The sequence below is a fragment of the Camponotus floridanus genome, unplaced genomic scaffold, assembly GCF_003227725.1.
Source record: "Camponotus floridanus strain SB8 unplaced genomic scaffold, Cflo_v7.5 scaffold57, whole genome shotgun sequence".
Classification (NCBI taxonomy): Eukaryota; Metazoa; Arthropoda; class Insecta; order Hymenoptera; family Formicidae; genus Camponotus; species Camponotus floridanus.
This window is the reverse complement of record NW_020229736.1, coordinates 832793-858606: the sequence shown is the minus strand read 5'-3', so window position 1 is coordinate 858606 and position 25814 is coordinate 832793. Positions and strand designations below refer to the sequence as shown.

The window sequence follows — 25814 nt, the reverse complement described above, 5'->3', positions numbered from 1 at the left end:
TATCGAAAGGGAGGAAAGTTGACAGGAGAGAAAAATGCTCGCTGATGCACGAGAAACTAAACGCGTTTAACTTTGCAATTTCAATTCTTGACTGATTTGTATGATGTGATCTCGCGTCACTTCGGAAAGAATCTCCCGCAATTTTTTTTTTTAAATAATTTTATAAAATATTATTACGAGATATAATATTTAATTAGAAATAAATGGGATTTTACAAAACGCATAAATTGTTAGATGTGCAAGGATACGAATTGATGCATCATTCTGGATAATTTTAGATCCGTCAATGTTGACTTTCGACGGATCATTTTCCACAACTCTGTTTATGCAAGTCACTTCATGCGAATATTATTAAATCCAGAGCATTTCAAAGTGATGAATGTGAAATATTGATCCTGAAATTAGCAAGCTCTTTCGCAACCTAATTAATATAATATGTGTTTGCCGCGCTGACCACATTTAACGGGCGTAACGTCAACAAATTACGACATCGGGGTTACAGGTAGTTTCAGAACGTAGTGTTTTCCCCGAACAATGGAATCAAATATTCACTCGAATCCGATTACGTCGTCGTATTTTTTCGCAATTTCCAATTTCCCCTGGAGAAACGTGTCATGATTATTTGCAGGACGAGATCGGTCGATTTCTAACGAGATCAGGGATCGGTTCATCGCGAGAGCGCATCAGGAATTATGAACGATGCTCGTAAACGAGGGAGCCAACACTTTTCTAGTTGCGACAAGATGGCCGCAATGGGTATCGCGCAACTCCCATTAAGCATCTTTCCAAGCTGCAAGTAGACCAGACTAACTGCGCCCTGCCCGACTTCTTACATTCTAATGAATATAAATACCGCCCCCCCTCGCTCCCCCTCCTCCTCCCCCGGGGCCACTGTCCGGTCCTCGGCGTTCCGTATAATTGTTTCCGAGGGAGCTCCTAGACTTCCAGATAAAGTTCCTATTATTTTACCAACACCTTCCCTAACAGCCTCGCCAACAATCATCTTCTCACCTCTGCCCTCCTTCTCTACTCAACCCTCGTGTATCCCGCTCTTCGATGGCTCGGTCGAGAGCTCCGCTCGATAAAATCTTCCGCGGCTCCGCAAATTTTATTTATCGCATTCTAGGAGTGCTTGTTTAACACGTACGTTCGAAACGTATCGCGCTCGCCGAAGGGAAGATCGATACGCGCTCCGCGCTTGCCACACCCCCTCGTTTATTTTGACAAAATTTCGAGGCGAGCGAAATATATCGCGCACGGGGAGCTATCGGCTTGTCGGAGGGAAAAATTAACGAAACGTCGATGAATATATCCCGGAAGAATGTCGGAGTTGCCGAGTCTCGTTGGTAGTTCCATCACCTTGAATTTGAAAGCGTCGAACGTGTTTATTCATCAGTCGATTTTTGGCTTCAATTTCTAGGGAACCTCCGAGTCTCTTGGAAACTCTTGCTTCGTAGACCTGCGCGTCATCTCGAATTTTTGGCACGTGACAGCCTCGGTTCCTCGAATCATTAATAACATTTTAGATCTCCGATATCCTCCGCTCGACGATCCATTTCCGCAGTTTCTTCCAACTTTCTCGCGCAGCCATCGTTCGATTCGATTTCCCCTTTATACGTTAATTATTCAACCTTTCAATTTTTACCCCCATCAACATTTTAATCTGCTTCCTTGAATTAATGATTGCCGCGCTCGTTGTAATCGATCCCGAGAATCCTTCCGACATATTCGCCTGTATTTATATTATAAAGTGTAATCGTGTGATAATATCACAACGTGATATCTATGACAGCCACGATATTGAATGTCACGTGAGGGTAGCTTCTGGATGACAGGAAGCCAGTGGCGATGCCATTTAATCCGATTCTTCTCTTTTGTGCCCTACGGCGAGGCAAGCGTTCATATTTCATTCCTCGTAAGAGCTAGCGACGGTCGGGAAGTGTCGTTAAAACATTTATTTTCCGGAAATGCGGAATATTCGAAATTTAACTCGAAGCTGCTGACGCGTATCAGATCACACACAATGCAAGCATTGATCTCGTATTATCTTCAATTAACTAAGACGCGAGTGACGCAAATCCTCTGCAGGCTAATCATAGATTAATTCTCGCTTAACCAGCGTTAAATTACGCATTTCAATTGTAAACGACGCCCGTCTTAATCTTCAGAGTGGACCTTCCCGGGATTACACGGAATAGCAGAGCAGGATTTTGACAGAAAATTGGGAACGAAAATACGGGTAATGGTATTACGCTGACGTTAGGTAGCGATATTAGTATCTATCATGCGCGAACTCAATTCTTACACTGAGAAAAAAGTCTAGTTTCATTTAGAATTCTGATAGAATCAACTAGTATGTCTGTTGGAAAATGGACGAACCAGAATTCTTGTAGGAATTATCAGATGAATCTGATTAATTTCTTTCTATTAAATTTACCAATTTTCTGGTTAATAATACTAAACTCGCCAGCACCAAGTCGTCTAAAATTTTTTCCATCTAATCTCAAAAGTCTGTTTAATATTCTAAATTCCAACATGATTATTGCATAAATTCAATCAAGATTATTGAATAAATTATTTTAAGTTCAGTTTGTTAGAAATTAAATTGATAAACAGTGATGCAAGAAGAGGATGCAGCTCAAACACACACAATCAGAGAGCTAGCGTCCTTTTTCTGGCACTACTGCTCGTAAGAGAAAAAAAATATACTTTGGATTTAACGTTAATATTAGTTCTTTATATATATTTCATGGCAAATATTGAATACGAGTTAAGTTAAGAAGCAAGCAAAGAAAGTAATGTAACAAGAAATTTTATAGATTTAACCAGAAAATACTAACCAAATCCTTATAGAAAAATCTATTAAACGTTCTAATTATAAAAAATCGAGTCTTATCATGATAACTAGAAATTCTTGTTTGATTTAACCAAAATGCCTTCAATCATATACGTCTTGTTGGTACAATCAAACGATTTTTCTCAGTGTAGGATTTTTAAATTACCCAATTTTCATTCTAGACTTTGATATCGTGCAATTAATATGAATATTTTCGATATCTAAGCACGTTGTAATCCTTTTTTTCAAGTATCTGAAGAAGAAAAAATGAATTGTCAAAAAGTCTCTTCTAAGAATCCTAAAATTAGAAATTTTTAAACATCTCCTCAAAATATGAGTATTTTCGACATCTAAGCATGTTGTAATCCTTTTTTTCAAAAATCTAAAGAAGAAAAAATGGATTGTCAAAAAGTCTCTTCTAAAAATCTTAAAATTAAAAATTTTTAAACATCTCCAAAGATCAAGGAACCTGATAATATGAGTATTTTCGACATCTGAGCATGTTGTAATCCTTTTTTTCGAAAATCTAAAGAAAAAAAATGTCAAAAAGTCTCTTCTAAGAATCCTAAAATTAGAAATTTTTAAACATCTCCAAAGATCAAGGAACCTCATAGTGCTTTCAAAAGACCTCATGGTACCTTGAAAGGAAGAGAGATGAGCGTCTCCCAATCAAAGATGGCATTTCGAGGCCGTATTCAGAGACGCGGAAGAATCCAAAGGGCTCTCGAAATTTCCGGGATGAGGATTCCGCGCCCGCGCATCTCCGGATCTTAGCTTCGCAGCAGAGTATCTTTCCCTGACATGACGGACAAACATGACGCCGGCGCGAGTTTAATCGATTGAGACGGCAGATAATCGTGGCACTCGCGGTGGAGTTTCCGGCATGTAACGGGACATCGTAAGTCCTCTTAACATGACTCGCACAATGGGTGACGGGAGTCGGGGATGAGGATGGGGCTGGTGGGCGGCGTAGGGTGTGTTTCCATGACCGGGTCAGTTCCATAATACCGCGGGTGGGAGCCCACCGTGGGATGAATGTTACATGTGCATGCCACTCAGCAGATTGCAGCCGACTGAAGTGCAGTCAGATATGCCTCACAACGGCACTAGCATCATCCTCGAATGGCACGGACGCTGGCGATATCGCTCGTTGAAAACTGAGCCTAAGCCGTCCATTGGAGCAGGTTGCCAATTTAGGCAAACGTTGTCGCTCGCGTCCATTTCTCTATCTGATCCAATCAATTTTCAGTTTTTTAATTAAAGTGACTGATTGATAGACATTTCTTTGGATACTCGATGAGATCTCGGAGGAATTGGAGAATTGTCAGGGTTGAAAATATGTTTTTACGTCCAAAGATCCAAAGAAGATTTTAATCCAAAGATGTAACGAACCCCATTTCGTACAACGGGAAATGCAAGAGACTTAAGATTTATCTCCCTTTATCAAAGGATCTCTACGTAAGCGAGGAGGATGTTTAGTAAACAACGGATATAAGATCTCTCTTTCATTTCGAACCGATTATCGAAATTGCTTTGAGATGAGGGATTCAAGATATCTCGGATATCCAAAACCCCATAAATTCCGCTAAAGGTTAACAATTTCAACTATCCAAAGTATCAAAGTTTCGCAGATTGAAATTTCTAAAGAGTCAAAGTTTCAGAGTTCGAAAGTTCTAATGGCCCCGAGTTTCGGAGGTCCAGTGTTCTAAATATCCCAACTTTCTCGAGTGGAACAGAGGCTACACCGGGACGACGCCAATGTGACAGGTAGTTTTTGCCATTGCGTAAAATGTCAAGCGATCATCTGTACCGTTCCCTGGTCCGATACGAGGACGGTCGAAATAGTTAAATAGAGATAATGGACCAGAATGGGATTGGCTTCTCGATGATGCCGCTCGTTCGGATTATGAAGATGGATGAAAGCAATCACGCTCGCCGCGGGAAACTGTCTGCAGCTTCATATTTTCCCGGAACGAATCACGGCCAGAACCACTATTTCCTCTGTTTCTCTCTTTCTCTCTCTCTCTTTTTTTTTTATTATTCTACATATTACTGCAACATTTCTGTTACCATCGACGCGGGGACAACGCATAAAATGCAACTTGGGGATGATAAATTATCGTTATTAATTTAGTAAGTGATTAATATCAATTTTTAATTAATTAAAGTGTCTTTTATATCATACATGGAATATCTTTCATTGTTGCAGCTAAATGATTATTGTATTATCCATAAATGTAAGTTAAGAAAATAATATATGGACATGTGGATGTATCTCTCCATAAATCTCTCTATTTTATATAATTCAATAATTTCATCCCGTCCGTCCCGCTTATAATTTATGCATTATGATAATTGCGACAATCGTCACCAATACTAATAATCGTGACAATTTCATTGTTTCAATTTCAAGTTGCGCAACGCTTGTCATTGGAACAATTCCATCCACGAAATTCTAGTTTCTAGCGTCAAGGCAAACAACAGAAAATCCCAATAGACGAAAAGAACTATAATAAAGTACATCTAGCAATTGAGATGAGAATAAACGTAATTATTAGCGCAATATCGATCTCATAAAAGATACTTTTATTTGGCGAAAGTAGCCGTTCTATCTCTCTCACATTTAATTATTTTCTTCCGATATCTCGCGGCTCTTTGAATCCATCTGTAAATTAGATTGGCCGCCGCTGCATTTTGAAGAGGGAGAAGATAACGGAAGCAGGGCTCGCAGACACCTGCAATCCTCGCTTTTCCCGGCACAAAGGGCGGTCCGCCCTCCCTCCCCCCCCCCTATTCTTTTTCAGCACGCGTCTCTCTCACCTTGGCGTTCAATTATCCAGCGAGGCGACGATGGAGTCGCCGACTTCTCGGCCGAGAACCCGCCCTCTTAACACGTTTCCGTTTCTAGCCACCGCGCGGACAATTTACGATTGTTTTCTTCAAGAGCGCATTTAACCTCGGAAAATGACTGAAATACCTCGCCGTATTGTGCTGTAAATTCGACATTCACAATTTTCCGCAAACAAGGCCGCGCGCACAAAGGCATTCCCCTCTTCGGGAAAATTGTATTCTTAATGCGGCGTTTTCTTTTCTTCCTCTCTCCCTCGCAATAATTGAAGCGGCCGACTCTCGAGGGGGCGAACGGGGGGGGGGGGGAGTCCGAGCGTAATGCACTTTCGCGAAAAATGCCAGTTTTTCGTTTAAGAATCGCGGTCGAGGGGAAAATCTCTCCCCGAGAGATATTTCCCCACAAATTCCTCGTCTGTTTCAGACTTAACGAAGTGCCCGTTCGGGGCATTAATGCGCTATATAGGATCGATAAGCGCGCTTCCGGGACACAATATCGCGCGGGGGGGGGGTGTTTCGCGAAAAATTTCGCGGAGGGCGGGGGGGAGGGGGGGGAGGAATCGCGCGAGGCGATTAAATGATAATAGTCGCTCGGGATTTACGTTTCTGGAATTTTTCATTGCAGTCATCCCTGATGAATGGAGCATGGACACAATACGCGGGGCACGGTACGACGGTTTAAACATATTTTGCGTGATATATCGGCGGCGCCTTTTGCCACGGGGCCATTGATCCGCCACGAGGTATCCGCGCGATATTTCATACGTTTCGATGAGGTATTTTGAGATATAATCGTCGGAATCTGGAACCAGCAGCAGGAACGCGATAAAAAGTCATAATGCCCTCATTTATAATGGTCTCGGGCCAAGCGCGCAATCAGGTCGCCGACAAATCGATACGCATTTTCGACCGTGTTAATTAAAAGAATCAGCGAATCGAGGAAAATATACGTGATTTTCGTCCGTCTCCGCGGCTAGAGTATGCTACATGCGATATTATATCATCTCACGAATCGAATTTCAAGCGACTTAAAGCGAGAACATGAAAAATTAACATATGCAAAATTACGGTGAAGGGAAGAATTTTATAGCGACAATATTACAATGTTGCTGCAATATTGCTGTGATGTTACAACAATGTTCTGTGCTGTATGGGATCGAGTGAAAGATAACAGACTGCTCATTGAAGACTTTAAGAGCTTGAACAATTTTGGGGAAAAGAATACGAACATTAAAAATTAATATATGCAAAATTACGGTAAAATGAAGAATTTCATACAGCATAAAATATTGTTATAACATTGCAGCAATATTGCGGCAATGTTACAATGTTGCCGCAATATTGCTGTAATGTTACAACAATGTTCTCGGATTGAGCGAAAGATAACACAGGCCTGCGAGGTTTTTTTTAAAGATGCAATAGTGATTTCCGACGTAATTTTGTGCGTTGAATCCGAATCTGGCCGCCGAATTTGCGTAGCACGTCACGTCGTTTTTGAGTAATTTGTAATTGAATGGCTCAAATAACGCTATTTTGGCCAATTTCATGAATTGCGAGGAAACCAAATTTTTTGAAATATTTTTGCCAATGGCATCGTATAATATGCACTTTCGCCTTTCAAATCTACTTTCGATTACCGCCGCATGATTTTTCTTCACTGAGATATATAAGTATGACGTTGTAAAAAAATTTACGTTAAAGAAAATTTATATAGACATCAATATGGTAGATCCATGATGTTGAAAGTTGAAAAGACTGATATATATCAGGTTCGGCTGTCAAAAAAAATATTGTAAAGAAATATCTAATACAGTTGTTACACATTTTGATAAATTTTTCTAAATTTTATGCCTTTTTATTGTGATTCTATTCGCCATATTGGATGCGCCATTTTTAATTTCAAAAGGTGATGGAAGGTTTAAAAATGTATATTTTTATCCTAATTTTGATTGTAGTGAAATAAAGAGGTGACACAGTTGATTTAGAATGGCTTATTAGATCCCTATGCATGACCAGTCTTATGACTTGTATATCTGAGCGTAAAAAAATCGTGCGGCGGTGATCGAAAGTGGATTCGAAAGATGAAGGTGAGTACTATACGATGTCATTGACAGAAATATTTCAAAAAATTTGATTTACTCACAATAAATTCATGAAGTTGGCCAAAATAGCGATTTTTGAGCTATTCAACTACAAATAACTCAAAAACCTGACGTGCTACGCAAATTCGGCGGCCAGATTCGGATTTAGCGCACAAAATTACGTCAAAAATCACTATTGCATCTTAAAAAAAAATTTTGACCCCCTTTTTCGCCTGTGTAATAGACTGCGAAGCTCTTCGAAGACTTTGAGGGCTTGAAAAATTTTAAGGAGAAGAATACGAATATTTCCATTTCGTAATATTTCAATTTTCGTAAAATTCTTTTCTCACGTAAGAAAAGCATAAACTTGAAGATTGTGTATTTAAAGAATCTAGAGTTTATTTTTGAAAAAAATTTTTTTTAAAATTTTTTAAAATCCCGAGAATCGAACTAAAGTCGACACGATCGAGACGTCCTAAAATCCAGAAATATCCGCGAATATTTGGTCGAGTAGAGTGCACACGTACGGTCGGGGCTGGCACGCTCCAGCGCACAATTCCTACTATGAGTAAACGTAAATGGCCGGAGGCTCCTGTACAAGAGGAGGATGGAAGGGGGGGAAAAAGGGAGATACGCGAAGCTGAATGCGAGGGCGTGTAACGATGTAACGACTTTTGTGCGAGGAATGCGCGCGATACCCATGACGAGTCCCGAGTGCGAGGAATCTCCACGGAATGCTCCGAGATATACAGCAAATATGCATATGCGAGATGCATCTCGGGAATTAATGCGTGGCATTATATATGTAAAGTGTAGTACGCGGAAATGAGAGTCTTTTTAGCAGGTGAGCTCTGATTGTGATACAGAATGCCGGTAATTTAACTGTAAATTATCAAGAGAAAGAAATTTGCACACAGGAATCGATGAGTTAGAGAGAGAGAGAAAGAGAGAGGTTTCAAAGATTACGAAGTTATTTAAAAACTTAAAAAAAATGAAAGTTTAAATGTTATATAAATATTACATAAATATTGTATATCATATACAATTTTTTTTCTGAAAGTCCACATGACATGCTAAAATCCTTAACATATTTAGATTAATTTAAAAAAAGGTTAAAAAAGAATTAACAATTTAGTTAAATTTATTAGTCGTATTAATATTTATTATTAATTAAAGATGTCAATTAAATTATAATACTAGCGAGTCCAACGATTCTCTAAACTTGCAAATTTTAAATTCATATTTAAAAGAACGCCAATATTTTAAATGTATATATCTCTGAAAAAGGATAATATCGGGAATATAACATTTGCACGTACCTCAAAATGAAAGTATTTAAATATGTAAAATATATATTCTCTCTCTCCCTCTTTCTTTTTCAGGAAAGACCATTTTTACATTTCAAAGACTAAAATCTTTAAACATGATTTAGATTAGTTTTGTAAATCACAGATTACGAATAGGATGAAAGAAAGTAATTTAAATAAAAATGTAATTAATTAATTACTTAAATTAATTTCCTCAAATTAATCAAATGTATTAATATCTATTATTAACTAAAGATATCAAAGAATTTAATTAACCTAGAGATGAGCCAATGATGAAAATTTTGCGAATTTTAGCACGTTAAAAAAATTCACATTAAGAAAGAAAAACCACGAAAATTCCAAATATACAGGACTCGGGGAGGATAAAAATCGTATATCGGGAACGTAAAATTCGCACGTAGGCAATCGCCGCAAAAAACCGTAGCGGATTCACGGCGGTTGCTTCCGCGTCGTCTAGACGGGTGATGCATTTGACCGGAAGTGAGGTCGATCGATTATAACGGAGAATGTATAACGATTGACGTGCCGCGGTACATCGCTCAAGCGGATGTAACGGTATCGTGTCGTAATTTCGGAAAACGACGCTCGAAGCTACACTGCATTCGCCGCAGTAGAAATACAAACAGCGGGGACACGGGGGTTGCAACCCCCTTCCCTCCCCCGCCATTCATTCTCTCTCTCTCTCTATATATATATATATTCTTTCTCTTTCTCGCGCTCGTTTCGAGTTGCCAGCTCTCCCGTTCGCGCAGCCTCCCTTCTCATCCCTCCGCCGCCCCTTCCGTCATCCCCTCGCTAGTTTCTCCGTGATAAATTATGTGCGTAGCCCGTGGGGTAAACTGCGACCTGTGGCAGGTACGCAGTAACGATCGGAGGAGTTGGGATTCGCGAACATTCGGCCACATTTCCAACTAAACTTGCTTGATTTTGAGGGAAGCTTCATGATTATTGCAGATCGAAATTGTAATGTTGCCCGTCAACTTCATGATTATTGCAAAGCCGAATTATCATGTGCCAGGGGAAACTTCATCGGCGACTATCGCAAATCGAAATTATAATATTCCATAAAGTTCTGCTACATTCGGTCAATTATTTACACGGGCATACGTGTACTTCATTAAGTTGGCATTTCTCATCGCAAGAAATTTCAAACGTATGATACATAATTAAATGTTAAATTAATTTTTTCTAACCCTGAATTAATCGCTTCTATTCATTAGCATGAAATAACATTGAAATTGATATTCAAGACGGAAATGCGAACTTAATTTTACATTAGCGTTTGAATTTCTTATGAACGAATCGTAAACGAAAATAGCTAATTAATTGCTATTTCTCTCAAACATACTGCAAATAAATGTTTAAAATATTTTATACTGATACTTATTTTTATACTAAAACTTTTATACTGATGCATTCCAATATGAAGTAATTGTATAATAGTTTAATATAATTATTTAACATTAAAATGATAAATAAAATTAAGCAATAAGTATTACTGGTTTAATATTAAATTATTTCTCGAATAAATTGCTATGATAAATTTTGCGGAAATTTCTTTATTAAATATTTGTTTAAAAAGGCGAATGAAAATTTAATTTTATTCATAATAATTATTTTTGAAAATAATTGATTGTTTTTGTATTATATCCTAATAAAAAGTTAATTATTAGTATATTAATTATAAATATTTATTAAATATTTCAGGCACATTTCAAAATAATATTTTATACATGATACAGATCACATCAGATTTTATGATGTAAAATGAACCGCTACTGCTCAAATAAGCGAGTAATTACATTTACTTTGCCTTTAATTATCGTTTTATTATAATAATAAATTAATGCAATTATGTAAATTATTTAATCACTTAATTTTTGCTCACCTGCTTTGTCGAGTCTTTTCCCATTGATTGGGTCCCCTCTCGGATTTGTCCCTTGCCGCTTCTTCGTGACACTCACTCGAAAACAACGTCAATTACCATCACACGCGCATCGAGCACTAGAATAGGATTACGCGTATTTTATGATAGAAAAAGCACCACTCTCGACTTTAATCGCGACACGAGTGCGATTCGATTTTACGAAAATCGAAAGTGATCGTACTTGATACGACTTGTATCCACGAGAGATAATACGACAATAAGAAGGACACGACACACGGTATCTACTCGTTCGATAACAAAGTCGCTTTAAGAAACAGTCGTACGAATTTTTGCGACGCTGTGTTTACATGCGTGTCGTGTTATTGTATGTTGCTATTCGAGGCTCGAGAGCGAGCTCGGATTGTCACGTATTTTGCGCATCATGATATCTCTCGAATAACAGAAAATATTACACGCTATTCTCTTTAATATTGTCCGCAATATTTTTCAATATCGAGTGTTTCGTATAATCATGAACTCTTGCATTTTCCCATCGCGATGTAAAATAAAAATGCGCATCGCGATTAACCTACTTAAAGTGCTGCGCAATCGTTCTCTATTTTCGGTGCTCGATGCGCGTGTGATGGTAATTAACGTTGTTTTCGCGAGTGGGTGTCTCGACGAAGAGGCAGATCCAGGAAGAGAGACCCAATCAATGGGAAAAAGCTCGGCAAAGCATCAGGTGAGCAAAAGTTAAATGATTAAATAATTTAATTAACAATTGTATTAATTTATTGTTATAATAAAACGATAATTAAAGGCAAAAATTTTAGCGATATTTGGTCTTACTCAAAGAATTCATACAGAATCTAAAATTGTGCGCGAGAAAAAATATTCGCCGAAATAAACTCAAAAAATTCAATAATAAAGATGGAACTATTCGGGATTTTTAAACAATATATTTTTCGAGATGCAAGATTTTAAGGCTGACAATGACGAGCCATTTATATCTTTGTAAGTGAGCAGCTGTCCGTGAATCGCGTGTCGGTAACATTAATGATCGCGCGCTTCGAGATTTCCGTTAATTTGACATTTCTGTTAGACATCGAATTTCGATACGTGGCGTTAAAAAAAGTGTTAATTTCTTGCTCGCGAAATAAGTTTAAAAAATAGTCGATAATTTACAATAAATATAGATTAATTAGAAAATTTATAACGCGAGAAAAGTATTTTATTTTAAACTTGTTAAAATGGAGAATGTGTAGATGCATTCACGATTGTCTCGTGTTTATGGGCGAAAAATTCTCATTTTTATTATATTATTATCTTTTAAAGCGAGGGACGATGTTGCCAAATGTTGTATCCGCGAGCATTGAAAATAAGAAGCTGAAATAAGCCACGTAAGGGATGCTTGAAATGCAAATTTCCGAGTAATAAGAGATTGTTGCTGATCACAGGAGAATCAAGCTAATCCTGGCGGTCGGTCGTCGCGAAAAGCGAAGCAGGAGTCATCACGATAGCGTGTTATTAAATGCAATAAAGCTTTTAGAGAGACGCGTTTAAATGCATGAGGCGTAGGACCTCGTAGGACTTATCCCCGCGGAACTCCGCCAGGAGTCGCGCGGTTTATCCTGGACAGGCGGAAAGCAGGAAGCGGCCGCGTGGGTGGGTGGGCTCTCGACATATTTACGCGCGCCACGATAACCGGACAGCGGTCCTTTTTAAAGCGGGCTTTAAAAGCTTTCTGGAGTCCGAGAAAGGGGGAAAAAGTCGGCGGCGATCCTGCGACCGCGCGACTTAAAACGAATACTAATGCAACGCGCGAGCGGGGGAATACGCTTCTTCAGCTTCCATTTTCTCTCGTCACAATTCGCGCTTGTGCAATTTGTCCGCGTCTGTTTGCTCCGCGAGATGTTTACGACGTGCAAAATCAGACGCCATTTATCGTAAAGCTTGGATTTATCGAGAATGCAACAACAGTTGAGGGTAAAAAATTGTACGCGCGACAGCGAGAAGGGGAAATGTGTGTATATTTCATCTCGCATTATAACGGCATGAATCTCTCCCCCGACGAGAGATACAATCGTCGTTGCCCGCGTCTTCCTTGAAGGAAAGGGAGACGCGGACACTTTTATAGATGTCCTCTCGTTACTTCAATTCTCTGGACTATGGCGTCGGGACAGGATGCTCCGAGGATGTTCCACACCTTGAGAAACGACTACCGGCCATTATTCCTCGGACATTGATAAAAAGGACGGTCGCATCGGCTCGGGATGGGACGACTAATACAACTTTCGCGTTATAACGCGAATCCTTTTCATAACGAAGACACCCGACGGTTAACGGGGACCGGCCTGGATGCATATTTATTAAACTCGGATTTTAATTAACTCCCTTATCAATTTTTAATTTCAAAAACACTGGAAAATTTTGCACTCTAATCTCCCTAAATTCGATAAATATTTATTTAAGTTAAACAGATAAATTTTTAATTTATTATATAATTTTAAATTTATATTTAAATTTTTAATTTATTATATGATTTTAAATTTATATTTAAATTTTTAATTTATAATATAATTTCATAATATAATTTAAGTTACATAGATAATTTTCACTTCGATACATATTGTTTTTTTTATTTTTTTATTTTATAGAGTATATTCGTAAATAATACACTAATTGAATTTTGCGGCGCTCTGTTTTACTTCCTCAGATGTGCAATTTTCAAATTTCATACTTACTTTCGTTATCCTATTTGTGTGTTTAAATTTTTTGTTTATATTTGCTCTTTAGGTAAAAGCGTAAGCGGGGATGGAGCGAAACCTCTCCCCCTGCGCTCCAAAAAAAAATTAACCTAATCCAACCCGTGTCCGAGGTGGAATATACCTCGCTTTGCATAGAAAATTGCAAACTCATGTGGAACCATGCGAAGCGAGCTGTATCCCATGCCTCGACACTCGGGTTGGGTTAAGTTAATTTTTTTGAGGGGGCGGTGGACTTCGTCTTCACGTTTGTTTGAAGAGCAAGTGTAAATAAAAAAATTAAAAAAAAAAGAAATAAAAAACCACACAAATAAAATGCAATGAAAAGATAATAATTAAAGTAAGTATAAAATTTTTCAAAATCTCGCGTATCTTAAAAATCCAAATAAAGCGCCACAAAATTCAAACGTATATTACTTAGGAATATACTCTTTATATATATATATATATATTTCAAAATGAAAATTATCCATGCTGTAACTCAAAGTAAACATTTATCTGAAATTCTTTGAAAGCCTTATTACGCATCAAGAATTAAATCGAGACTGTTGGAGACGGAGCGTCTTATACGATTCAGTTATTCCAGACATGTTTAATTTATTCCCAAAATGTACTTAGGGGAGTCTCTCTGTCGCGCGTTTCGGGAATTACACGATGCTAAGTTCGCGGGATAATTGCACGCGTGCTAAAAAGCGCTCCCCAAGATGCTCATTCCTCGTATGCGGCATCAGAAATTGCGTCTGGCGAGAGCAGAAAGGGGAGAGGGGGAGGGGATATTCGCCGTTGAAATATAGACGGTTGTATTATTCTCCGTGCAATCTCAGAACGCGATAAAATGGAGATGGAAAGAATCGAGGGTGGGATGAGCGGGGAAAAGGAGAAAGAGACTCGAGAGAGGGATGCGCTGATATCACGATATCCACCCTCTTTCCCTCCCTCCATCACATTTTTCGGTGCTGAACATCGCGGGGATGCGCGCATGAATATTCCCCCTGCTCATTTTCTCATCAGCTCCATATTATTCGCCGAGATATGTCCGTATACCGCGTAACACATCGCGAATGCAGATAGAAAAATGTTGTCCCCAGGCTGCCGGGAGCTAATGTAAAGGGATCCTCGAAGTCTCTCAATTGTATATCGGAATAAATAGAGAGGACGTTGATGCAAAATTATAAATGCCCGATACGATAAATAGGAATTTACGATGGAGAAACATTTTTAGATGTCGAGTGAGTAATATCGATCTGTCCTTTTATCTGCAATGCAGCGTAATTAAAATTGACGTCTCGATTTTCCTTTACCCGAGGAACGTTCGGAAGAATAAATGTGGCAACTTTTCGACGAACGGAGAGAAAGCATTTTTTTTTCACTGGCAGGAGATGTAATCTACGAGATGCTACCGAAATTTTCAAGTCAAATGCATTACGAGGATCGATAAACGCGTTTATGGGAGAGGAGCACACGCGAGGGGGGGGCGGTCATCTGCTCCAGATGTCTCGCTCGTACATTGGAACACTATGTGTACTACGGATTGAATAACATCGTATACGATAATGGCTTTGCCAAGCTGTGTATCTGGAACATCGCGATATCGCTATCGAACACTCGGATCTCTCACGGTCCCTGAAAATCCTCGCGATCTCCCTGACAACTCGGAAAAAGCGCGAAAGCTCGCTAATTGCAGAATTTAACACTTCGATCGCTCTTAGGATTAGATACGGCGGATGTGTAAGCCCGACTTTTAGCAACATCTGAGAATTCCAAGCGTGGTAAATAAGAAAAGTCACGATAGTCTCTTTGTAGCCAGTGCGGTCGATAACCGTCTTCTCGCTTTGTAATAAGGAAACAATATTGCACCGAATAAATCTGTACCAAATGTTGTGATAGAAGGAAAAACGTCTATTTATTTTGTAAAAGTTTCCAATAAAGCGCTACAGCAGAAACAATGAATAAATAGTTTAAGATAAATAAATAGTTTATCGAATTAAAAGATTTAAATAGGTTTTTAGAGAGATTAAAGAACATTAAAGAGATTTTGTATCAAAATTATGGATGGATTATTTTTAAAGTTTTTTTATATAATTTTCTCTCTAAGAAAATCTCGAATATTTTAATAATAATGTCTAATGTTCGAATTGAAAGATGTAAGTAATTATTTAATAATTATTTTTAATAATCGACTTGGAAGATTTAAATATCTCAACCATTATTTTTAATAATCGAATTTAAGTTAAAAATACGTTATATGTACAATATTTCAAGAGAAAAAGGAAAAGAGAACGCGAAAAAATGTCAAAATTGTTTAATATAGATAATTTAATATAGATAATATAGATTTAATATAAATAAAATTCTAAAATTCTTAATTCTCTCTCAATAATCTTTAATATTTTAATATTTATTTTTTAATAATTAAATTAAAAAATTTAAATATTTTAATTTTTTATAAGAGAACGCGAAGAAAATGTCAAAATTGTTTAATATAGATAATTTAATATAGATAATATTGATTTAATATAGATAAAATTCTAAAATTATTAATTTTCTCTCAACAATCTTTATTATTTTAATAATTATTTTGTAATAATCAAATTGAAAAATTTTAATATTTTAATTTTTTATAATTACCTCTAATAATAAAATTGAAAGATTTGAATATTTCAATAATTATTTTTAATAGTCGGATTAAAATTAAAAAATATTTTGTATGTAACTACAATATTTTAAGAAAAAGAGAAAAAGAAGAAAGAGAAAACAGAAAACGAGAAACAAGACTCGAAAAAAAATATCAAAAAAAAAATTGTTAATATGGATAATATCTAAAATTCTTATTTCAACAATCTTTATTATTTTAATAATTATTTTGTAATAATCAAATTGAAAAATTTAAATATTTTAATTTTTTATAATTACCTCTAATAATAAAATTAAAAGATTTGAATATTTCAACAATTATTTTTAATAGTCGGATTAAAATCAAAAAGTACTTTACATGTAACTACAATATTTTAAGAAAAAGAAGAAAGAGAAAACAGAAAACAAGAAGAAAGAAGACTCGAAAAAAAATTGTTAATATGAATAATATCTAAAATTCTTAATTCTCTCTCTATATAATAATCTTTAATATTTTAATAAATATTTTCAATAATTGAATTGAAAGATTTAAATATTTTAATAAATATTTTTAATAATCAAATCCAAAATTTGAATACTTTAATAATTATTTTTAATAAAAAAAAAATTGAAATGAAAAAGCATCACATATATATAACTACAATATTTTAATTAAAAAAAAAGAAAGAAAATTAAAACGAAAGAAAAAAACATTAAAAGAAATACGTCAAAATTTAGTATAGACAATTTCTAAACATTTTTAAACTGTTTTTTTCCTAATATTTTAATAATTATTCTTAATAATCGAATTGAAGTCTTTAACAAATACATCGTACACGTATCTGCGATGTTTCAACTTTTGTAAAATTTATAATATTTTGTTGTAGGTTGATTCATATTTCCGGTAATTGCTATCATGCTGCACTGTTTTCCGTTTTCTCTTCAAATAATACAATACTCGTAATCGCGCGAGCAACGGATTGAGGCGCATCGAAATCAAGCGCGAAACAAGACGATAGCCAGGAAGCTCTCGTCTCGGGTTTGCCTCGGGGATAAAAGCGTGGGAGGATGTTCGCGGTTGGTACATGTTCCGTCATTCTTCCAATTTCCGCCGTTCAACCGGTAGCTCGCGCGATTTTGCGAAACGATCGCCTCGCAAAAAAAGCTTCCGACACGATTCCGCACTTTTCGCCGAGCTAGACTGGGTATATCGCGGGGATCCACTGACCGAAAATGACTGCGATGCACCCGCCGAAAAGCCGGATGGAAAAGTAACCCGCGTGAATGTGAAACCTTCCTCGCTTTACCCCCGAAAATGGGAGCTTCCTGGCCCTATCGCCTTGTCGCGCTTCTTCTCGCCCTTTCTTTCGGAGGCACTCAATTTTAAAATTAAGATCCTTATTCTTGCATCTTCGTAGCTTTCATTATTTTTGGCATTTTCATATTTTTCATTATTTTTCTCATTTTCATTATTTTTTGCATTTTCATATTTTTCATTATTTTTGCATTTTCATATTTTTCATATCTTTTCTGTTTTTTTCTTTTATGTATATTTTACTCGATGTTACAAACGACAATTTTAATGACCCAAGTTTCCTGCTGGAATGAAGGATATTAAATAGAATTTGACGAAACGAAAATAAATAAGACGGTATATATTCCTGATACTTTTAATGACGATTAAAGTTTCCTCGAAAAGATTAATGTCAAATGAATTTTCACGAGACCAAAATCAATAAGACGCTATAAATTCTGGACTCTGAAGATACTTGAGGACGGTGGATTTTCGCGGGCTCGCGCGTATTGATTCGCGAGGCTAAGGTGCGCGTATACAATTTCCACCCCCGAGCGAAATAATATTCGTGCCGACATCTGCACAGGGTTGTGGCAAGCGATGGTGTCGGTGAGTTTCCTGTGATCTTCACAAGATGGCGAAGGCTGGCGTGTTTTCCACCCTCGGTGCATCAGGGAGGGTTGGCTCCCTCTCTCTTCCTTTCTTTGTCCCCGTTTCCCCTTGCTCGCGAAAGAAGCTGTTTCCATGTTGCAACCGGGCGGGGAGGAAAGAGTGGGGAAGGGCCGAGGGGGAGGAAGCCATCGGTCGATCTTTAGGGAGATTTTCGTTGATTTACAGCGCCATTATCGATGCGACGCTCGCGCGTCAACCGGTTTCTCCTCGGGCATATGGAGACGCCGTAAAAGGGCTGTAAATCCATTATTTACACGGGCGTGCGAGAACCGACTGGAAGAAGGTCGGCCTTCCGTGAGTTACGAGACCGACGGTTTCCGCGACGCCTCGTAAATATTTATTTCCAGCCCCGGCCAGAAGCGACACGTCGATAAAACTGATTATGCAGGCGCGAGATGCATGTATACATGTATAGACAACGCGTTCGTACATCGAAAATTGATTTGTTCGCGCTGTTCGGGCTCCCACCCGGTATTAATCTGGATTTCAATAACATTCTCGTCACACGGGTCTCGCCAAAGATTTTAATTAGCTCATTGACACGCATATTATCGCAATCGCTTTTAATCGCGCATTATCACTTGATCTTTTTATCCTCTAACAGTTTGGATTTTTTATTTATCCCGAGTAATATTTGCAACGTTTGTTAAAAAAATCTTATCTATATATTTTATTTATTATTTATTAATGTATATTATATTCACGATAATAACTTTTTATTGTTGCTTGTTATTAATTTAATGAAAAATATTTTATTCCTTTTCTTCTGAAATTGCTTTACGTTGGGGGATAATTAAGGATGTTTTGTATGTACAATCCCAGCAAAAAGTAGCTGAAAATCAATATTGATGAATATATCCACTTTTGGTGTATTTTGAGTAAGAAATTGTGTGGAATATTACAATTTGATCTTAGCTACAGCGCAGAGATGTATTTTTTAATATTTATTGCGTTTTTACTGAAATATTTCGAATTTTGTTAATCAAAATGATTAACTTTTGGCAGAGAATTTTGCCTTGTGACAGATACATGGTTAGCTTCATTGAATTATATTTAACATCTTTTTAACCAGTTAGTACTTGTATAATATTATTTGACTAAATATTTCCTCTGTATCTAACTTTTGCAAATTTTAAACAAATTCTGAATATTATTTCCATGTGTTTTTGTCATTTGAATCAACGTGGTTATACATTTCCCATAAAAACACATGTTAATTACAAATTAAAATCCTTATAACTTGTGAAATAAATAACGCTTTAGTGAATCGATTTAAAAATTGTACTGAAGATTCTAAACATATGTAAGAATATTCTGTACAATTTTCATTAAATTCTCAATAATTTAAAAATAGGTACAAAACATCCTTAATCGAAATGATTAACTTTTGGCAGAGAATTTCGTCTTGTGACAGATACATGGCTAACTTGATTGAATTATATTTAATATCTTTTTAACCAGTTAGTACTTGTATAATATTATTTGACCAAATATTTCCTTTGTATCTAAACTTTTGCAAATTTTAAACAAATTCTGAATATTATTTCCATGTGTTTTTGTCATTTGAATCAACGTGGTTATACATTTCCCATAAAAACACATGTTAATTACAAATTAAAATTTTTATAACTTGTGAAATAAATAACGCTTTAGTGAATCAATTTAAAAATTGTACTGAAGATTCTAAACATATGTAAGAATATTCTGTACAATTTTCATTAAATTCTCAATCATTTAAAAATAGGTACAAAACATCCTTAATCGAAATGATTAACTTTTGGCAGAGAATTTCGTCTTGTGACAGATACATGGCTAACTTGATTGAATTATATTTAATATCTTTTTAACCAGTTTACTTGTATAATATTATTTGACTAAATATTTCCTCTGTATCTAAACTTTTGCAAATTTTAAACAAATTCTGAATATTATTTCCATGTGTTTTTGTCATTTGAATCGACATGGTTATACGTTTCCCATAACAACACATGTTAATTCGGTGCAAATTAAAATCCTTATAACTTGTGAACGCTTTAGTGAATCGATTTAAAAATTGTACTGAAGATTCTAAACATATGTAAGGACATTCTGTACAATTTTCACTAAATTCTCAATATTCTGAAAATAGGTACAAAACATCCTTAAATTAATCAGGCATACAAATTTAGGAAATCTCCATATTTTCGAGAAATTTCCGAGTGTATTGATTTCCAAGCTGGTTTTAATAAGTAGTCGCGAGACGGTGGTGAACGAGAATGCATTTCGTATCGACCTTAAACGTTTCAAGCGAGTTACGAGCGTGCTTTTTCTACGGCGAAAATACGCCATCGCTCGGACGGGGGGATGATTTTTCTTTTTTTATTAGGACATAGATTCACGCGAGGTGATTTATGAGGCGGTGGTGGAGGCGGAGGCGGCGCACGCTCACGTGACGCGGGATGAAAATATCTCCTCGCATGATTCGCGATACATCAATTTTATGCAGAACGCATCGATCGATCCGCCTTTCAATTTTCATGTAAATTTCGCGGCGATCGCGTGTCCCCATCGCTTTCTCTTGTTCTCCCCGACGCTTGTTCCGGCTCGAGATCGCTGTGATGTATGGGGCCCAACGGGACAGACACAAGCGTGGACGCGATTGCGCGGCAACCACAATCGCAATCCTCCTCGTAAAGGAGAAATGAGATGGAGCATTCTATCGCAACGTCGCTTGCGTTCCATGTAAGCATCATGGACGCCAATATATATATATTTTTTTTTACGTTAAAGGAGGCGCATCCTTTTTCAGATTTATCTCAGAAAGAAATGTCGATAATATGGTAACTTCCTGACACAAGAATAAATTATATATGTCTAGTAAAATTTGTAATTTTTTGTTAATTAAACACGCTTTGCTCTATAAAATATTTAATTTTATTATTTCTTGTACAATGTCTCCTTTCTTTTACTTTGGAGATACACACGTGGCAATTTTCAGGGATAAATTTAATTATTTGATGGATCAAAATTAATAAGAACTTGTAGCTCGTTATTAATTTAAAGAGATTTTGTCTTGTTCCATTTATCATCTTGTTTTATACCGTAGAAAATAATTAAATGAAAAATGTTAAAAATTAAAAATAATAAATTAAGTGAACGCATAAATTTGAAAAATTTTCCAGAAAATTATAGAGAAATTCCTAAGTGTATCGATGAATCGATACTTGGGTCGGGTGAGAAATATGGGCCGGGTTGTCGTCGTCAGGAGGGAAGCAAGAAAATTCGGTAGAGAGAATGTCGCGATCGAGTGTCTTGATTTATCGGGATGTATCGAGTGCACGCCAGCCATCCTATCGGGCTCTTTGGGAGGAAATAGGAGATACGTTAGTTCGACGAACGGCCGCCTGTGATAATTGAAACCGTTAATTAAATCTCGGGGATAAGCTTCGCGGCTAAATGAGTTTTTAGATCGCCGCCTCTCGAAGTAGCCAAGGGATGAAATCTCTGTCGTTTCATTCCCGATGTCGCTTACCAACGCTTGCAAGCGATATTTGTATCTCCCTTTGATTCCTCATATTGTTTTATGTCACTCAGAAGCTAAAAAAGTCTCTTCTCTCTGCTTTTAAAATATATTTATTGTAAAAGCTGGAAACAATTTTAGCAAAAATAAATCTAGTATCTTGTGAATTTTCTTTTCTTTTAGAATAGTATTAATTACGAGATTAAAAGTATAAATTGTAAATTTATTAAATAAATGAAAAATAATATCCTAATATTATAAGAAAATATTAATATAGTAATTTAAAATTAATTAATGAAGGTAATTAAATTTAAAAATAAATTACAATTTAAAAATAAATAAAATGTTAATATGCAATTTTAAAAATATGTTTAAAAAATTAAAATATTTATAATAATTTTAAAATTTATGAAATATTTTACTTGCATGTTTGATGTCAAAATTTAAAAATTTAATTATAAAGTTAATTTAAAATCTTAAAATTCTTTTACACAAAAGCAAGTTACTTTAATATTAAAATAATTATTATTAGATGAAAATAATCTTAAGAACAATATTAAAGGAATTTTGTTTGTTTTAAATAAGTATTAATTTTTCGCTATAAATAGATGAAATTTTAACTAAATTAATAATATTCGTATAAATACACGTACTCCTAATGACATAGGGTCTTGGTGTTTGAGCTATCGATGCTTTATTACAACATTCGGCGGTGAAATGATTTATTTGCAATCAGTGACAAGTTCGATATTCAAGTGTCAGCAGAAAGTTTGGCGGACGGATTTTCCGATAAGTATCTCTCTCTCTCTCTCTTTCTCTTTCTCAGAGAAGGCCGTCGTCCTAGTCTAATTTGCGGATCGCTAAAAGGAAACTACGTCGTTCGAGGGGGAGGTGGGGGGGGGGGTGGAGAAGAATTTATAGTTGCCGTAATATCGAAAACTCACCGTGTGAATAGTTCGCCAGGGGGACGATATAAATTTCGGGGACTAATCCCATTCTTCTATTCTCGCGAACAAACTCTGGCGATAATTTTTCGTCTGATGTAAATCAGAGGTCCTCGAGGAGCGTCCTCCAGGATTCGCGCGCGCGCGCGCGCGCGAAAGCTTCTTAAATACAATTAAAAAATTAGCATGTCTGCTAAGAAGGTAAGAAATATTGACGACAGCCGGAGAATAATGTTTCCGTGGAAACTTTATCCTTACTCCTGTTTTCCAATTGCTGCATAAGAGAATCTTGGAGGAAAGGCTACAATTGACTTATTGCTAGAGAAAATTGCAAACGTTAATAATAGTAGTTTACTTCCTAATATTTTTATACGCCAACCGTAAGACGTTTGATTCATCTCTCTCGTTTCAGGTCAAAGAAATCTGAGGAAATATCCGGTCATGGTGTTCATTCACGGCGAGAGCTTCGAATGGAATAGCGGCAACCCTTACGACGGCACCATATTGGCAGCTTACGGCAACGTCGTCTTCGTTACAATTAACTTCCGACTTGGCATCTTAGGTAAGAAGCGTGGATCTCTGAAGGGAAAAGAGAGAAAAATTCTTAAGAGAGACGTAGCGAGGATCTCGGTTTGCATCTTCTTCTTATCGCTCTTAAAGTTCGCATCTGCAAAGCGGAGGAGGCTATCGATCGATGCACGCCATGCGGAAAAATACTAACGCCTAATATACTTTTACTGTTCCGTATAAATAACTTCGTTACGGCTCGTCGTTTGCCAAGGCTGCTTGCTTGCCCGCCTGCCTCGCAAACTTCTTATCTAAATTTTTATCGCCCCGAGCTTTTCAATATCGAACCTCGCCCTCTCTCAAAGAAAGTTCACCGCGCGATACAAGGCGGTCGACTTATCACGTCGCCGGAAGTGTAAACGACTCTCTACGTCGTCTCAATTTAATCGCGAATAAACCATCGGGAAAGCCGCAGGAGAGGATAACGATCGGAACGACGAGAAATGAAATTTCGCTCGGGGGTGGAGGCCGGGAAAAAAATATTCATGCGAGCAACGATTCAACGGCAATGAGGTCGCGTTAGATCGCGACGCGATGCTTTTTCCAGCATGAAAAAAAAGAAAACTTTAAATTATTCCACATCGTCCCGGGGTGTGCGCCTTTCTCCCTCTCTCCTTCTCCCTCATTGTTCAAAGTAACCGAGAGACTAACAGCGTATATTTCGTTGCACGAGAGCGGCGGTCATGCGAAAGCGTCATTATTCAGAAAGTCCGTTAAAAACTGCCATCCAGAAGCGCGGCTCATCGTGGCAGCCGCAATCCGAAATTGTCGTGTACAATGCTCGTTCTGAAGGGGTTAACAGGGAAAATTCCCCCGGACAATCTCTTCTCGCGAGATGACAGCGACGGCGCGATGCAAATGGTCGGACGGGGGGGGGGGGGCGGCGAGGGGGTGAGAGGGTGGAGCTCGTGGCTCGCGCTCGGGATAGCGGGTATACATTCGGTACATCCGGTAAGTGGAGTGGTTTCCGCGGGAGGAAAAAAGAGGCGGACGCGAAACCATAATCATAAATTAGGTTAAAGTGCTGGGGAAGCGCTTAGTAACCCCGACCCCCTTACTAGAGCCCGGCCCGGAGTTAGCTCCCCGTGAGGAGCCTGCGGATAACTTCGACCCCTCGCCAACCCTCGCCGCCTGCCATGTCCGCAAAACAGGGGAAAAATATGGTCCCGGGCGCGCGAAAGTCGGCCCTCGAGCAAAAAGAGCCCCGGCGATCGCAAGAGTGCTTCATGTTTAAGGGGAGGGATTTTACATTCTCCCCCTTAATTAATTGCGATGCTAAATATATAAAGAGTCTCCGGGGAATCTCGAAATCTAAAATGCCCCCTTCGCCTAGTTACGCGGGGTTCCCGATAAGAAATGAAAATAAGAAAGGAAGTCTCTCTCGGAGGTTGCATCTCCTTCAGATTGAATATAACTGACACTTACGAGAGATTCTTATTTCCGAGATAACAGATCTTGCATCGTAAAAATTTGAATATGATTCCTTAGATTATCGCGTTCCTTACTTTTGAAGATTTTTAGTTAATCTGAGAAAATTTTTCCCATTTTTCGTCGAGATTTGTTTTCCTAGATTTTCATATAACATTTCAAATTCTGAGATTTCCAGAAGAAATCTTAGATTCTTGAGATTCCAGAGTAATTATTTTTAAATATTTTCTTTTAAATTTTATTTCTAATTTTATTTTAATATTTATTATCTTAATTTTATCTTTAGATTTTCCTTAATTAATAATTCCCAGACTAATTATTTGTAAATATTTTCTTTTAAATTTAAATTTAAATTTTATTTTAATAATTATTATATCTTAATTTTATCTTTAGATTTTTCTTAATTTAATCAATAGTTGCCAGAGTAATTATTTTCAAATATTTTTTCTTAAATGTAAATTTAAAAATTTTATTTTAATATTTATTATCTTAATTTTATCTTTAGATTTTTCTTAATTAATAATTCCCAGACTAATTATTTGTAAATATTTTCTTTTAAATTTAAATTTAAATTGTATTTTAATAATTATTATCTTAATTTTATCTTTAAATTTTCCTTAATTTAATTAATAGTTGCCAGAGTAATTATTTTCAAATATTTTTTCTTAAATTTAAATTTTAAAATTTTATTTTAATATTTATTATCTTGATTTCATCTTTAGATTCTCCTTAATTCAATTAATAATTGCGAGACTTTTTATTGTAGGTTTCCTGAGACCTGGAATTAGAGACGACACAGCGAGCAATTTTGGGTTACTGGATCAAATAGCGGCGTTACTTTGGCTCAGGGAAAACATCGCGGAGTTCGGCGGGGATTTTGACAGAGTCACCTTGATCGGCCACGGAACCGGAGCTATATTTGCTAACTTACTTCTAATCAGTCCGGTTGCCAACAAGAAAGGTAAAGAAAAAGTCGATAATTTTTACATCTGCAATTCTTCGTTTCTCTCTTGCTATAACTCTTGAGGTTTCTCTTCGCTCCTTCAAATCTCTACGATTCATTTCCCATTTCG

At 36.8% G+C, this 25814-nt stretch overlaps 1 protein-coding gene across 3 annotated transcripts in view; it reads left to right on the top strand.

Annotated features, from left to right (window-relative positions):
• LOC105254067 overlaps positions 1–25814 on the top strand; it is a 65038-nt gene that overhangs the window by 21397 nt on the left and 17827 nt on the right. For all 3 annotated transcript variants that reach the window (XM_020028361.2, XM_025412794.1, XM_011262541.3), the window contains exons 4-5: positions 23159–23308; positions 25508–25702. In XM_020028361.2, coding sequence (XP_019883920.2) covers positions 23159–23308; positions 25508–25702 — 345 coding nt within the window. The remainder of the gene's footprint in view (positions 1–23158; positions 23309–25507; positions 25703–25814) is intronic.